The sequence below is a fragment of the Marmota flaviventris genome, chromosome 9 (assembly GCF_047511675.1).
Source record: "Marmota flaviventris isolate mMarFla1 chromosome 9, mMarFla1.hap1, whole genome shotgun sequence".
In the NCBI taxonomy this organism is placed as follows: domain Eukaryota; kingdom Metazoa; phylum Chordata; class Mammalia; order Rodentia; family Sciuridae; genus Marmota; species Marmota flaviventris.
In genome coordinates this window covers 77,620,941-77,638,193 of record NC_092506.1, presented here as the reverse complement: position 1 = coordinate 77,638,193, position 17,253 = coordinate 77,620,941, and the positions used below count along the sequence as shown (strand labels likewise).

Genomic DNA, 17,253 nt, shown 5'->3' with positions numbered 1-17,253 from the left:
CGCGACCGGAAAATTCGCGAAGGTTCCTGAAGCGGAACCGGCGGTTTCCGGAAGCCGGCAGCCGCCCTAGGATTCAGGTCAGCGCTTGCTACAGCAGAGTCTGTCGCACTGTCCTGCGGTTCCCGGTGTTTGGTCCTTGCCTGTAACGGTGGGAGAAGAAGATGGCCCTGCTATGCTATAATCGGGGCTGCGGCCAGCGCTTCGACCCCGAGAACAATTCGGATGGTAAGAGAACCGCGCTGCCAGCTCCCCCTGTGGCCACCCAGCGATCTCGCGGGAGGCCTCTGGGTCCTCCGCGAGCCGCGGTGGCGCCGCGCGGGCCGGCGCCCCTCCTGGGCCTCCGCAGCTGCTGGAGACCCCGGCCGCCTTCCCCCAGTTCGGCGCCTAGCGAGCGCCAGCACCCGGCAGCCTTCTTGCACCAGCGAAAACCCTGCCCCGTAGCTCTGACTGGATCCACGTGTCTCCCGGTCGACCCTCACTCTCGTATTTCGCCTCCAGTTTTGAACGAACACTCTTAACCTGCGTTCCCGCAGTCTCCTTGGGAAGTTAAAAGTTAAGGAGCCTGCTAGCTTGCTTTGCGGTTCCCCAAGTATTGTTGACCGTGATTTCTTGGGGAGAGTGCGGGTATAAAGAGAGAGCAAAAGGAAGAGCGATGGGCAGCCGGTTAGCCTAGCGTTTAAGTTTTGCCTCATTTTTAGTAGAGAAGTTTGTCTTGAAAGTCTGCTCTACCAAAAAGTTTTCTTTGGTTAGAGAAATTGCTTGATTTTTCTTCTCTGAGTTTTTTGACACATCCGCCGTGGTGGCACATTTCATTATCCTTTGCAAAAGAATTGTATATTCTTTGCAATGACCTCTTCGTTTTAATATGCCATTTTCAAAGTGCCCTAGCGAAGTATCCCAACAGCGCTTAGGTGTAGAGTTCCCGATGTGAAGTGAAAGCAACTACACTAGGTTAACGCTGGGAAATAACCACCGAATCTTAATTTTGATTCTTAAATAGAAGAAGGAAATAAGCTGATTCCTTGAATATTATAGGAAATGATAGTACTTTCTTAAATTCTGCTAGCATTTATTGTGTGTGTGTGTTGTTTTTTTTTTATCCCAGACATTAGTCTGTCACTTTACCACAGCAACTCTGTTAAGTATGTAGTAATAGAACCATTTAATAGATCAAAGGAATTCAACATGACAGTAACGTGGTTCAGCTTTGTGAAAGAGATTAAGATATTTGAAATATTTATCTTGGCAGGCAGGTGAATTGGTGACATCATTTAAAATAAGATCATTGGTGCAAGCTTTTAAGGAAAAGATAAACCCAGTTTATGTATACTCAAGTTACTGTCCTTGACATTTTTATAATATAAACGTGATATTACCCAAAGGGAATGTTAAGATGTTTCAGTGGGTAACAAACTTGAGAAGAGGAATTTTTAGTGTCTAATGTTGGTAATGTTGATCGCCTGTGTAAAAAATGAATGGTGTTTTTAGGAAGTTATGTTTGGGTCTTCAGCACAGAGGAGTTAAAACTTTTTGTTGGAAGTCAGTGTGTCCATGTGGAAATGGTGCTGTTCCTGAAAAAGAAGAGGGGCCAGGAAAGCCAACAGTGTAAACAGCCCCATGGATTGGTGGTCAACAGTACCAGATGCAATAGGAAATTCCAATAAGATTGGTGAAAGTTTATTCACTTAAGAAAAGTGGGAATTATTTTTAGAGACTTTGGATAAATAGGCTAAGTAAATTGGTTGAGTGAATGGAAGATCAAGGAGATGATAGTAAGGATTAGAAGATAACTAAAAACACACTGTAGACTTGATTAGGAGAGACTTTTTATAGAATATGAGAGGATTGACCTTGTACCATAACTAAAATGGCATATTAAGTGGGTAAAACTGAAGGTACAAGCAAGTTCCAAGTTCTCTCTTGCATGGAGCTAGATGGCTGGTTCCATCATTCTTTAAAAAATCTTAATCTACACTCAGTACTTTGTTTCTTGGTGGTGTAGCATAATTATCATGCTTATCGATTTCTCTGAAGATTTTTTCCCTATGAACAAAAATCAGACACTATTCTAAGATGATAGACATTTTAGTTTGTAATACAAATTTAACAGGTGATTAAGTAAAAAGACATGGTTGGTGACTTGCATATATTAAAATACTTTAGGGAAAAGCAAAACTTTCAGATAGTATTTTATTTAATCCACACATATGAAGAAACTGAAGAGCAATACAATGAGAATTTTAGCCAGGGTCAGACCCAATGTGAAAAGCTCTTGATAGTTAGCCACTGTGGTGTTGTAGGTTCTTAATCTATAAAATTTGATTTGAACAAAACTGTCAAGCCTGATAAAAGCTAAAGAAGAAAATGTCCATCTGCTTGTAAACAGCTTTTGTAAACAGTGATTTTCTAATTTTGTCCATACTAGTTATAGGATTAAGATCTGAGTCATTCCTGCTGCCATTCTGCCAGAACTGACCACTGTTAAGACGACTATTGCCTCAGACTATTTATATTATACATTGTAGACTTTATGTCTGTACATTAAATTTAATATTAGAGAATACCATATTTCTTCTCTACTTCTACTCCCCTTTCAATTTCCTGTCCTGCATACACATTTCAACTGCCAACTTTCTTTTTCATAATCTCTTCCTAATACATGGGCTTATTTGCTGTACTAGGAAAATACCTAACACTTTCTGACCACATTAGTATAGTATTTATATAACACATGGATACTAATTAAGTAATATTGGCTATTAATTCAGGATAAGGAAATTGCTCTGGGTACAAGGAATTAATAATTTTAAGGTAACACAGGAATCAGGTAGAGGATGGAAAGATAAACAGACTAAAGAGCTTGAGTGAGGTAGCCTCATGAGAAAATTACAGAGGTGCAAGTTGACAGTTTTTCTACGTTCATTTTACTATCTAGCCTGAGAATAAGTGTGTCTATATTATCTATTTTATTATCAATTATCTATTTTTTTACAAAATATTCTACATTGCTAATTGTAATAAATTTTTTTAAGAGAGTTAAGTAAAGATTGGTGGCATAATGGGGTTGGGAAACAGAAGCACTGAATGATCATGACAACCCCAATGAGTGTAGGATTTACACTTCTTTTTAATGAGGTTTGTACCTAGGAATTGATAACCTGTTTAGGACAGTTAAATTAGTAGTTAGATATTACAAGTTGTTTAAAATGTGGATCCTGTTCTTCCAAAATATGTTTTGGGGAAATCTCTTGAGCAACCTTTATGGATCAGTGCGTGTAGTTACACTTAAGTTTAATAATATTTTTGTAAAAACAGAAGTATGTTCATAATCTTAGGCATTGAAGTTTGATAATAAACAAATTTTACCACAAAGATTAGAGGAATATAGAATATATAATGTTATTAATCCTTAAACTGTTCTGTATTTGCTTTTTTCCCCCCTCAGAATTTTTATCTATGGGCATCATGTTCTTGAATTAAAATCTTAACAGTTACTATTAATATAAGGCACTTTGTGCTATGCATCAACCAAGCATTAGTGAATTTTCAAGGATCTTCAGTGTTATGTACATTTGGAAAAGGAATTAAATCTTAGCAAACTGAAGGAAATTGTGTTGTATACATTTTTCCTACATTGTAAAGAATGCTTTTTTTTTTTCTTTTCATTTTTTGACCAGATGCTTGCACATACCACCCAGGTGTTCCAGTCTTTCATGATGCATTAAAGGTAGGAACTATATATTTTTTCAGTTTCTTCCTATTTGTATAATACATTTAGAAATGTAATAGTAAATATTTTCTCATCTTTTTTTACTGGCATGTCTGCTTTTTAAATGACCATTGTGGGGTGCTTTGTGTATTCCACTAAAAGCAAAGAAGACAGTGGATGATGATGTTTACCAGTTATAAAATATTTTATTTACAGTCCAAATCATTTTCCTAATGATTTCTTTACTTTCTAATTTTGAAGGGAAATCGAAGCAGTTATGATGAATCTCGGTCTTTCAGTTTATCACTGTTGGCCAATAAAAACTCTGAACTTTAGGAATGATTGTTACAAACATGCTAAGTTTACAATATGTTTACTGAAGAGAGAGATTACCAGTTTTTCACCTGTATTTCCTTAATGTTCTAGAGAATTACCAGAAATAATAGAGTGTTTTCTGACCATATTTTTTATGATGACTTTTAAAAAAATGAAAAACGGATACATTTGAGGAGTTTCCTTTGTGTATCTAAAAGAAAATGCTTCCTGGTGGCTGTCCTGGTTTTAGGTACTACTGCTTTTATGCTGAGGAACATAAATAGCCTTATATGTTTAAATGTTGTTGATTTCTTTTGAATGTTCTGTTGATCTTCCAGAAAGCAGTTGGACTCTTTTGGCATTTAACTGACGCACAATCAAATTCAAAGTTGTATAGTAAATAACAATTTTATGTTAGCTTAGTTCTGAGTGAGGAGAACAGAACTTCATTAGGGCACTTTGAGATTTAACTCTTTTTACAAAAGTTGATGGGGATGAAAACTGGGGGGATATTTATTTTGCTGGTGGGGGGAGGAAATGGAGATTTTTCTCTTTTCTGGATTGCCATTTATTGATTATTTTTCTTTTATTTCTTTTCCCCCTATACTATTTCCTCCTCTCTGCTAACAATAGAAATACTTGACTTTGCAATCTTTAGCTTCCTATTTTTTCTCATTCTCTTTATTTGCTTTCCAGTGTCACCTCTGGGCTAATGATTTTTGTAGCATATCTCCATTCATGTATCTGTTCAGCAAGTTTCTAAAGCGAAGTAGTTTTTCTTTTTCTCAGTTTTGTGGTTGTACTGTTTATTATTATCTCTGTGATATTAACACTTTTTGTAGACTTAGACTTTCCAAGATTATTGGATTTCACAACCCAGACTGTTTGGGTGAAATTTGTGCATCAGTATAAAGTCACTAGTTTTCTATTTAATCAAGTAGGAAATTAAACTTGTATTAGCAAAAGATAGGACATTTTAATGCTAGAAGAATACAATACTCTAAGAAAGTTCTTCTCAAGAAAAGACAGTTAACAACCTTATGCTTTATATTGATCCTTTTCTTATTTTACTGAGGACTAGCAAAAGACCCAGAGTAGAATTTGAAATAGCTATCTTGTGTCATATGTGTATCCCAGTATTTGATTTAATTGTGTATATATGGTAAGACAGGGAATCTTTCCAACAGGATAACTGTTTTGAGATAACACTATCAATGCTATTAAACAGTCTAAGGTGGTGGGAATTGGTTTCCTACATCTCTATTCAGAGAAAATAAAACTTAAAAGGAAAATTGGGTTATAGGTACTTAAAATTTTCTTCAAAAAAAAGAAATCTGAAAGTACATGTTGTGTAAAAACTCAATACCAAATTCTTTATGTAGTTGAGTATATACAAAGTTAGTCCCTAATCCAAATTTGGGGCCTCTCATGTCTTGAGATTTCTGCCTTTCTTTTCCCTACTCTCTGTAATACGTTAGTAGAGATGATAACTTCACAGCCATAAACACTTTAAAACTGTGAAATATGGAAGTTACTTCAGGATTCAAGGAGATAAGTATAAGAAGAGTGTTTCAGTGGGTTGTGGTTTCCATAGAAATAGTTTTTAAGTTTTTTCTTATGGTTTATAGGGTTGGTCTTGCTGTAAGAGAAGAACTACTGATTTTTCTGATTTCTTAAGCATTGTGGTAAGTGCTGTTTTTTCCCTAGATTATCTCCCTTAATGTACATTTTATGGAAGCTCCAGATTTGGGTAGTCTGATTTTTTCTATTGACTCATCCTCATCAACTATCAGATAGCACTTTACTTTTAAAATGGAGTTCACCTTCCTTCCACAGCCTTTATAATAATTTATCTGCTTAAGAGATAAGATTTTAAGATATTAATTATTCATTGGTTATTTTATGTTTTTGACGTTAGCAGTATTAAAAGAACATCAAAGAAGAAAGTGGTGGGCAACCATTTAAAGTATTTTCAGTTAGGAGAAATAAACTGTTATGATATATAAAGATACCATTGAGATATAACATTATTTTATATTCTACTAATAAAAAAAAGTTCAGTATTATGGCCTGTATTTTACAGGTAAGGAATGAGATTTTGAAAGATTATCTTGCTTAAGGTCACAGCTTTTAAGTAGAACTGTACACAAATTGAGATCTTGAGTACAAAAACTTTGCATATAAATAATTTGTAAAGTCTTTCTTAAAATATTTTATTTAGAGGTACAAACTCATTTTCAAATTTAGCAAATATAGCACATTTAGTTCATTAAAATAAATCAACATAATAAAAGTGTTTCTATTGTGGCATATGACAAGATAACTCTTAATGAATGCCTTTCACTAACAGGGCTGTACAAAAGGTAGACATAATAGTGAGAAGCCACCTGAGCCGGTCAAGCCTGAAGTCAAGACTACTGAAAAGAAAGAACTATCTGAATTGAAACCCAAATTTCAGGAGCACATAATTCAAGCCCCTAAGCCAGTAGAAGCGATAAAAAGGCCAAGGTATACTTTTTACAGTTGCTTATTTTTGTCACACTTGAATAATAGCATTTGTTCATGATATTTCTATTTATCATTTTGCATGATAGCATTTTTCTCTTAAATGAGCCTTTAATTTTATTCCCACTCAACTTGAGGCATGTACACAGTGAAACTTCATTGCAGATTTGTTTGTCATACCATCAAAACTACAGATTTATCTATTACCAGGGTAAGGGATTCACACTTTTTTTTTTTTCACTTGGCATGTGTCTTCATTGTGACATGGTGAAGTTCTGTGAAGTGGTTGTTCTTGCATGAATTCAGTTTAAATTGAAATATGTATTCATACTGAGAACTGATGGTGTTCCTAACTTTTTCTCTATTGATCTTAATCTTAAACATTAATCCAAACATTAATCTTTACTTTTAGATGCCTAAAAACTGTTGTTACTAATACTGAGGAATTTTTTAATGCATTTGATTCTGAAGGCATATTTCTTTAAAGTGTCTTAATGTAGCTTTTGCTCATTTTTAACTAAAATTCAGTTCTTCATAATCATTTTCTAATCAAACAGACGGCATATTGGGTTTACTTTTGTTAGGCTAGGTCTTCATAATGCACGTTAAGTACTGAATGTTTTAGAACCAAACTACAGAACTCTAAATAGATGGTAAATTTTTTTTTTAAACAGCTCTGAGAAATAATTGACAACACCTATTGAAATATGTATTCATACTGAGAACTTACAGTGTTCCCGACTTTTTCTCTATTGATCTTAATTGAACATATTTATAAAGTATTGAATAATATGGGATCAAGATAAGATCCCCAAGAGACTTTCAGTGTGTTTGCTCATTAGTATTCTTGAGTGCAGACCATTGTTAAACTACTCAGTAAATTATTTTACTCCAACTCCATTTATCCATAATCCTGGGATACTTATCAAATTCCTTGTTAGCCAATTTGAAAAATTACTGGAAAAAGATAAGGAAGCATTTTATCCTAATTAATTTGATGATACTACAGAAATTATGAGGATAAAGATTTTTATGCACTTGTTAATGTCAGTTTTTTTCATTGTGGGTACAGCATGAATAGAATTTTTACTTTTATTGCTTTATTAATATTCTTGATATTTTTGAATGGACTTAAACTGGAAATGTAAAACTTAACCATTATGAAATGTTACGAGGATTTTGTTTTTAACCTCTTCCCATACAATTGTATCTGAATTTATAGTTCCATCTACTAGTATCCATATACAGTAAACCTCCCTATTGGTAGAAATGAGTATGGATTCACTGCCTATATGTTATGTGCATAGCATTTTACTTGGGCATGAAATGTAGAAGTATTCCACCGCCCCTTCCTCGAAGTTACTCATCTTGTCAAACATAGATTCCTAGTCTTTACTCTCTTTCCACTGGTCCTGATGATTAATAATTGAATGTGCCTACAATAATGTAATTACTTGAGACTTAATGTTTTAACATAAGAAAGACCTTTTCTGCTAAAATGTAGATTGTAAAATATAGCAACTATTTGTAAGATACTTCTTATTAAGAATAACTGGATTTATAAAGCATTTAACATCTCAAAAAGAAGGTTTTAAGGTTTTTTTAGTTTGATTACAAGGACATATTTGGTACATTAATAATAGTAACAGGGTTTCAAAATTCTCCAGCCCAGATGAACCCATGACAAATTTGGAATTAAAAATATCTGCCTCCCTAAAACAAGCACTTGATAAACTTAAACTATCATCTGGGAATGAAGAAGATAAGAAAGGTAAGATTTTGTTTTATTGTATTATAATTTTTTCTAGCCAATAAACTTTCAACCAAAAGTTTACTAAATATGACCAATTAACACATTATAATAAAAATATTTTTCCCAAATGCAAAATAATAGCTCAGAATAAATGTGTAGTTTATTCTATTAAAATTGAGAATCTACTTAAAGTTTTTCCTTCTCTATGGTTTATTATTTTTTAATAGTTTAATTTCTTTGGTAATCAAAAATGTTTCTTTGTGTATGATGTAAAATATATTTAATGTTTTGTGACATATACCTAATACTGTAGGACAAAATTATCCTTTCATAAATTCTCTTTGACGTGGTTATTAGATAAGTAGTACGTTGTAGAATAAAAATACAACGTATATCCTTTTGACACTACAGAAGAAAACCTAATTACAGTAGATGAATATTATATGACTTTTTGTAGAAAAGTTGCATCTTAAGAATGGCACTGCAGTGAACTTCTGTTATTTATTTATTTATTAATTTATTTCCATTTTAGAAGATGACAGTGATGAAATTAAGATTGGGACCTCATGTAAAAATGGAGGGTGTTCAAAGGTATGTATTATAAATCTTATTATATTATGAAGTAGAATTTTAATTTTGAAGAAAGAGGGTGCAGTTCATTCTCAATTTAGAAATTAGTTGTGTGCCTGTTATACATTTGGTAGTATGCTGAGGAGTAGGGCTGTAAACATGGAATACAGACTAGAATCATGTGAGTCTGTCTAATCACCATTTATAAGCACTTTCTATGTGCAGTACGTTGTAGGGGTGGGAAATACTGGTTATTACCCCCAAAATCTCTTTTTTATGGAGCTGGTATTCTAGTATGGGCGCAAATACAAAAAAAATGTTAAATATGAATTCAGGTAGATATGAAACAAGTAAAAAGAAGGAACTAGAGTGTTTGGAGTTGGGAGTTATCATTTAATAAAATTGTCAGTTATGTTCTTTTTTACATGGTGACAGAATCAGAATTCTTTATAATATAGTGAATGAGTTGTATACCTGGGGGAAGAGTGCTATAGATAGAGCAAGCAGCATGAGTAGAGGTGTTAGAGCTTGGCTATTCAAGGAATAACAAGTTCAGTCAAGTGAAGTGTGATGGAAAATTACCTATCTTAGGAGTTACAAAAGGATGTCTGTGACTAGTGAGTAGCCAATACATGCTGAAGAACCGCAGTGAATTGGAAGAGAAACCAGCTTGGATGCTATTATGGTTAAAGAGATTAGAGTTTATTGAGAAGTTGTTATGTATGCAATATGATCAAACATCTCAATGAGACCTTATCCTGCTTACTTTGTAAACATTTTCTCCCTCTCTTTTTCTCTCCATGGCCTTTAAAACTTTATGTCATTTCACTACTATCTAACTTGTTCCCACCACTCATCTAAGGTTTATAATGTTTTGGTTTGTTCTTTGTTATCTCTTGATGCTTTGAACAGTGCCTGACATGGCAAATACATGTAGAATGTATAGTATAATTGGAAATATTGATAGCACTTGCTAATGGATTGCATGTAAAAGGAAGTTGGGACTTGAGCATCTGGGTGATTGCTGTTGCCATTAAATGAAAAAGTGAAGATGATGAGAGGCCAGGTCTTTATTTTTCTCTTCTGTTAAGTTTAAAATCAGGTTGCTGATTAAGGGGTGGAAATAAAATTATTCACATGTATATGAGGTAGAAGTAGTAGATAAAAGGAAATGATTAATTCTTGGAGTGAAGGCAGTACAAATAGTAGAGTAATGGAAGAAAGAAGATCAAAGAGAAAGTGTTAGGTGAGTTTTGAAAACAATGAATGAGAGTTATGAAAATATGGGGGCAAAGTGTATTTTAGTAGCCGTGATAGCAATAGTATAAAGAGAACGTTAAGTAATAGGAATGTTATTCAATTTGCTAGTGTGGAATTGAGATTAAAAGAGGTTAGTAATAGTAATGGCCAAATCTTAATAGTGCTGGGAAGTAAGACCTTACTTTAGATTATGGAGGCCATTATAGAAATTTTAAATCTTTTTCATTGAGGTATGTATATAACATAGAAATTTGTTAAATCATGTACAAATACAAGTTTATAGCTAAGGGATTTTCAGAGGAAACACATCATCATGGTAGAGCACTCTTACCATTCATTTTTCCCTTCTGCAAAGGTTACTGCATTTTTCTATCAAAATTAGTTGTGCCAATTTTTAAATTTAATATAAATAGAATCATAGAGCATGTACTTTCTTTTTTGTCGTCTTTTGTTTGTTAGGTTCATGTTTGTTGCATATAGTCATGGCTTTGTTATTTTTTATTTTGTTTCATTTGATTTGTTTTCATTTTGTTCTTTTTTGAGTTGACATGAATATTTTCTCATACAGGGGCACATTTAAATGTGGAAAGCACCTGGAGCTAATTATTGTATAAGGTGTGAGGTAAATCACTCACACTTTATAAATTAAGAAAGTGATACTAATTAGATATTTTACTGAGATAGCAGAAATCAAAGGGTGAGAAATGAGGTAGTAGAAAACTTCGTATAGTGTAATTACCTAAAATCTGCTAGGTCGTGAGTAGGGCTAGGAAATTAAACCAATAGATTTTTTCAGAGTAATAGGATTTCATGATAGACTACATATAGGTGAATGGAGTGGAGAAACTAAAGAGCACTTACAGATATTGATTTTGAGAGACTAGTTATGATGCCATCATATAAGATGGGGAGTTATAGTGATAAGTTTAAAATCTAACATACTGGGATTTATGTGCTCACATGATAACTTAGGAAATAAACACGCTTAATACTTCAGATTTACAAAATGTAAACATCAAATTTTATGTTCTGTTCATGTAGATAGTTAATATAAATACAATAGTAGAGAGAAAATAGGCTGCTGGCTGCTTCCATGTTTTATTAACCTAACTTGTGAATTCATCTGTAGAGCTTTCACATATAGCAGCTTATGGGGCCTAGATCATACAAACAAACCATGAAGAGATCTATAGATATAAATATAAGTACATCTGCAGCTCATTTTACCATTTGAGGGAAGAGAAATAACCAGCACTATAGAATTTCCAGAATTATGTATTAGATTAATAAATTGATAATAAATTAATAAATTGATAATGCTAACAGAGTTTGTTATATACCTAATCATGCTGTACCTCTTTCTGATGAAGATCCTAATCTGTTTTGAATGTTTCTGTAAATTTAAACACATGAATATGGTTGAATTTCAGGCTATGAAAACATTTAATATGTTATCTATTGCCTACTTTTTTATTTGCCTTTTCACAGGAGCCTAAAATTTAACCATATGTAAAATGGAATAATTTTTTATTCCTTATTGGAATGACCTGCAATGGAGTACTAACAAATATGTGTAAGATACAACTGAGAGATAAGGCAGCTAAATTTGTTTTTTTCTTTTCTCTTTTAGACATATCAGGGTCTACAGAGTCTAGAAGAAGTTTGTGTATATCATTCTGGAGTACCTATTTTCCATGAGGGGTAACTTATGCATGACTAATTAAAATACCTTATGGTAGAGATTAGAAACTTAAACCTTCATATATTTAGGTACTTACCATGCAGTGTTATTAAGTATTCTACTTAAATTGCTGTTTAATTTTTATAGTAACTTAAAAATATGGGATTTGTCTTAACAGAAGAAAAACAAGATTACAGTTATTAAGTGGCCATTGTGATTTAAACACTGTATTTTCCATTTCAATGTGATGCTCTTCCTAGTTGGGCTAAATTCTTTTTTGTTTGAAAGACTGTCTGACATTTGGCAGGACATTTAGAATTTTGGCTCAGGGGCAATTAAAGCATTACTACCCAGGAAAACTCCTATTTTTCCAGTCTTCAATTGAGAGTTTGTCTGTAGTTTAAAGAAATAGGACTGCTTTAAAAATCTTCCTCTGTTTCCTTATGTTTCAAGGCTCAAACCTGAAACTGTGTTGCAATTTTAGCTTCCTGTGTTAGATTTTTCTTAAAGAATGATAATTTTCTTCTACTTTGGGATTGACCATCACAGGTTGTGTAAACATTAGTTGTTAATGTCATAGTCTTTACCAGGTTATTGAAATGTAATGATTATAAATCTTGTTGTATCACTTTTTGTTAGCTTCATGAGGACACTGGAGTGCAGGCTACCAGTGGAAAATTGATTGGAATTTTGTGATAGTTTTTAGTCTATGCTCAGGAGCTTCAAATTTACATAATAAGTGGCATTCTTATTTTTAAATTATTAAGTATTTTCTCATGTGTGTCCATTTTTACTGTTCTGTAACTTAAGCACTGGTAAATACTGAAGTTGCCTGATTTTTAAATTATACTTGCACTATAATATTTCTGTATTTAATTGATTGTGAGGTTTTACTTCTGAAAATTTTTTATAATTATTTGAAGGATGAAATATTGGAGCTGTTGTAGAAGGAAAACCTCTGACTTTAATACATTCTTAGCCCAAGAAGGCTGTACAACAGGGAAACACGTGTGGACTAAAAAGGATGCTGTAAGTAACCTTTTAAAAATAATGACACTGAATTGTGTTTGTCTGAGTCATTTTTGAGAGATTTGAAAATCTTTCGTTTTATATTTATAGAGGAATTCTCACCCTCACAAATATTTTATTAATGTATCCTTTGTTGTCGTCATCACCTTCATCGTGCCCATCCCCTACAACACAGAAAAAACTGGTCTGAATCAAACTCTCAGCACTGCCTGTTGAGCAAAATAGCTGTTGCATATGTTGGTGTAGGTATATGGGTTTTTGTGAAATACTAGAGCCTGTTAAAGTGAAGCTTATTATGAAAATTAATTTCAAATCCTGTTGCCACATTATGTTGTTGTTTTTGGCCACTTAAAACTTTAACCATTTACAGATGCACAAATGCCTCATCTAGTGGCCAAGGAGTAAATTGCAGACTTGTTTCAGTAGAATTCTGAATTCCTTTGCTTACTCTGGGGGAAATATTAAGAGAGAAAATAAAGCATAAGTTCCTAATTTCCTGGACAGCATCTTTAGAAAACTTGGGGCCATGCACAAAAATCCCTAAAAAACCATAAGATTTTAAGAAGGAAAGCAGTTTATCATGAAATAAGTTAGGTGTTAGCTATTTATTTAATAATGTGCTAAATAAATTAATCTTTTATGCTGTACTGACACTAATAAACTCCAAATAATGACCCTTTTCAGTTCAGATGGACACAATAATATCTTTATTTATTTTATTTATTTTTATGTGGTACTGAGGATCGAACCCATGCGAGGCAAGCGTTCTACCTCTGAGATATAACCCCAGCCCCAAACTTGTACCTTTTTAAAAAACCTTTTTCATACTGGGGATTGAACCCAGGGATGCTTAACCACTGAGTCACATCCCCAAGATAACAACTTAACTTCAAATATAGAAACCTTTATTTTTTGTATTGAAACAGGATCGCACTAACTTGCTTAGTGCCTCCCTAAATAGCTGGCTTTGAACTTGGAATCCTTCTGCCTCAGCCTCCCAACGTGCTGGTTTTACAAATGTGTGCCACCATGCTAGCAAAATTTGTGCATTTTAATTTAGAAAGTTATTGTAAATTTTCAAAAGTTAGAAATTTATTCATATTTGAACTGTTGACTTTGTATTAACACATGGTTAACTATTATAAGTGTACCCTCCAAAGTTAAATAATTCATTCACCATGAATCTTCCGTTAGTAGAAAGTTATGTCTGCCTTTGTATTTTTCCCAAAGTTCAATTTAAGTATTAGATATATGAGATAGTAGCTAAGGAAAAGTTATGAGTGATAAATTTGTTATTTAAACTTAGTGCAGTTGTACCAAAATGTAAATGATGCCTTTTATAATGGTAGTGTCATGGAGTTTACTTATGTAATTTGATTTAAGTTGTTCTCGTTTATAAGACAAATCACCATTTGCTTCTTTAAGAAAATGAATTGGTATGGCAATAAACCACTAATAATTGAGGGTTACTTGAGAGTAATTGAGTATTACTTCTGCTTTTTTTCCCTTCTTTTCCCCCTGTATGTTAATACATAAGGACAAGAGGATTATGTGTAAATGTCAGGTTTAAGTGGTCATTTTTTCTCCCAAATTATTATTACTTGTAAAAAACATATTGAAGGTTTCCATATTTGAAGTTAAGTTGTTGTCTTGTTTATTCCACTGAAGCGAACATTCTTTCTAATTTTCAGTCTTCAAAGAATGTTTTTTTTTTTTTTTCTGGGTTAGAACACTTTTATTCATATATATGAATACAAATGTGAATATATATATATAAATACACATGAAAATATTTAAATGGATATGGATATTTACACTTTTGGTAAGATATAGGATATGATTATGTAACTGAATATATATGAAAATTTATGGGTATGATTTGGGTTGCCATTAGGGTGTGTGTGTGTATGTGTGTGTGTGTATATGTATATGAACATATACAGAATATATATGTGAAAATATATATGGATATTCAATAATATAATTTTTGTTTAAAAGGCTCATGATTATTGATAGGGTTAGGTTTAGTTCTGAGTTACAGCTTTGGTTTAGGAGATGGGTTGCCTTTGGAACATATATATCAATATATATGAATATAAATATGAATATAAAGGTAATATCATATACCAAAATTTATATATATACTTTTTTTTTTAATTTTTATTGTTGGTTGTTCAAAACATTACATAGTTTTTGATATATCATATTTCACATTTTGATTCAAGTGGGTTATGAACTCCCATTTTTACCCCGTATACAGATTGCAGAATCACATCAGTTACACATCCATTGATTTACATATTGCCATACTAGTGTCTGTTGTATTCTGCTGCCTTTCCTATCCTCTACTAACCCCCCTCCCCTCCCCTCCCCTCTTCTCTCTCTACCCCCTCTACTGTAGACGAATGGATAAAAAAAATGTGGCATTTATACACAATGGAGTATTACTCTGCATTAAAAAATGACAAAATCATGGAATTTGCAGGGAAATGGATGGCATTAGAGCAGATTATGATAAGTGAAGCTAGCCAATCCCTAAAAAACAAATGCCAAATGTCTTCTTTGATATAAGGAGAGTAACTAAGAACAGAGTAGGGAGGAAGAGCATGAGAAGAAGATTAACATTAAACAGGGATGAGAGGTGGGAGGGAAAGGGAGAGAGAAGGGAAATTGCATGGAAATGGAAGGAGACCCTCAGGGTTATACAAAATTACATACAAGAGGAAGTGAGGGGAAAGGGAAAAATAATTCAAAAAATGTTTTAAAAGAGGTACTTAGTGGATAATAGGATTTAACTATTAAAATATTCTGTATTGTGTTATTTTGTAGTTTAAACCTCTTGGTGGAAACTTTGGGAGTTGATTGTCCTAAAAACATTATGTTCTTCATTTGCATAGTAGTTTTCCTCTACTTTTCACGGGTCAAATTCTTCTTTTGAAGAAGTTAATTATACGGTGCTTTTTAAACTTGTAAAGGTCTTCTTACATTTCAGGGGAAAAAAGTTGTTCCATGTAGACATGACTGGCATCAGACTGGAGGTGAAGTCACCATTTCAGTATATGCTAAAAATTCACTTCCAGAACTTAGTCGAGTAGAAGCTAATAGTACATTGGTAAGTACACTAAACAGCTGAATCTAACTTGTCTTGCTCACATTGTTTTGACACTACTGCATTATAAAATATTGTTCTTATTTCAATGGATTTTAAAATCTTTCCCATATAAGCTGGGCATGATGGCAATGCCTGTAATCCTAGCATCTGAAGAGATGGAGGCAGGAGACTCCCAAGTTCAAGTCCAGACTCAGAAACTTATTGAGATCCTGTCTCAAAATAAAAAATAAAAGCTGGGAATGTAGTTCAGTGCCCAAGAATCCCTGAGGTTTCAATTCCCATTACCAAAAACAAAAAGTCTTTTCCACATCAAAAAATAACTTTAAATTATATTCATGGAAACTTTTATGAATGAAAATCTAAAATTTATTATAGGGTTTTTTCCTAAAGCATATTGGAGATAGAGTAGCTCATAAAACTTGCCTGATAATGTGGTATTTCATCCTCAGTATGAAATTTCAAGTAAATTTTTCTTTTCTATCTTTTTTTTTTTAGTTAAATGTACACATTGTATTTGAAGGAGAGAAGGAATTTCATCAAAATGTCAAATTATGGGGTGTAAGTATTATGAACCCATCAAAATTTCGGGTAATTTAAAGTACCATTTGTAGAATAAAAGGCAAATACTTTAATAAGTGAATTACAGATCTGTAACTTTATTGTCCTATAAAAAAATCTAAATATTGGTATACAAATGGCCTTAGAGGCTTGAGGTTGGGATTTTTAGCATAAGGAAGACCAATATTTTCCTCTGGACTAAATGAGACCCAAGTTTATTTACTCTTATGCTCCTTGATATGTTACAGGTGATTGATGTAAAACGAAGCTATGTGACTATGACTGCAACAAAGATTGAGATCACCATGAGAAAAGCTGAGCCTATGCAGTGGGCAAGCCTTGAACTACCTACAACCAAAAAGCAGGAAAAACAAAAAGAAGATATTACAGATTGAGGTCGGGGGAGGGCTGTTGCCTATTTCAGAATTCTGAATGTGTGGTAAAGTGGTGGCTTGCTGCTGTAACTTTTTGTTGTTGAATCAGGCATTTCAGGGTCATATTAGATATTTGTTTTTAAAAGCCAAAGTCAATTTATCTTTTTGTGTTGCCATATTTTGCGTTCCATAAGATTGATTATTCGTATCTTCTCATTGGTAGAACCATAGTTATGTCCCTTACTTGAAGAAGCTGGAAAATAGCTCGAGTGTAATTGCAGTATTTCTTAGTGTATTATTATTTTGTTAAACAAAGAAATAATAAGGGACATTTGTTTTTTATACTTCTGTTATCCCATAATTATTAAAGCAAGATGAAAATGTCAA

The 17,253-nt window shown here is 33.1% G+C and overlaps 1 protein-coding gene across 1 annotated transcript; it reads left to right on the top strand.

Moving 5' to 3' along the window:
* Positions 1-34: 34 nt before the first annotated feature.
* On the top strand, positions 35-17,253 carry Chordc1 (cysteine and histidine rich domain containing 1). Its single transcript, XM_027951375.3, has 11 exons — positions 35-225; positions 3,678-3,727; positions 5,653-5,709; positions 6,375-6,532; positions 8,197-8,300; positions 8,815-8,873; positions 11,743-11,813; positions 12,717-12,822; positions 15,815-15,934; positions 16,430-16,492; positions 16,741-17,253. The coding sequence occupies exons 1-11, from the start codon at positions 162-164 to the stop codon at positions 16,885-16,887; spliced, it is 999 nt and encodes a 332-aa protein (XP_027807176.1). The 5' UTR covers positions 35-161; the 3' UTR covers positions 16,888-17,253.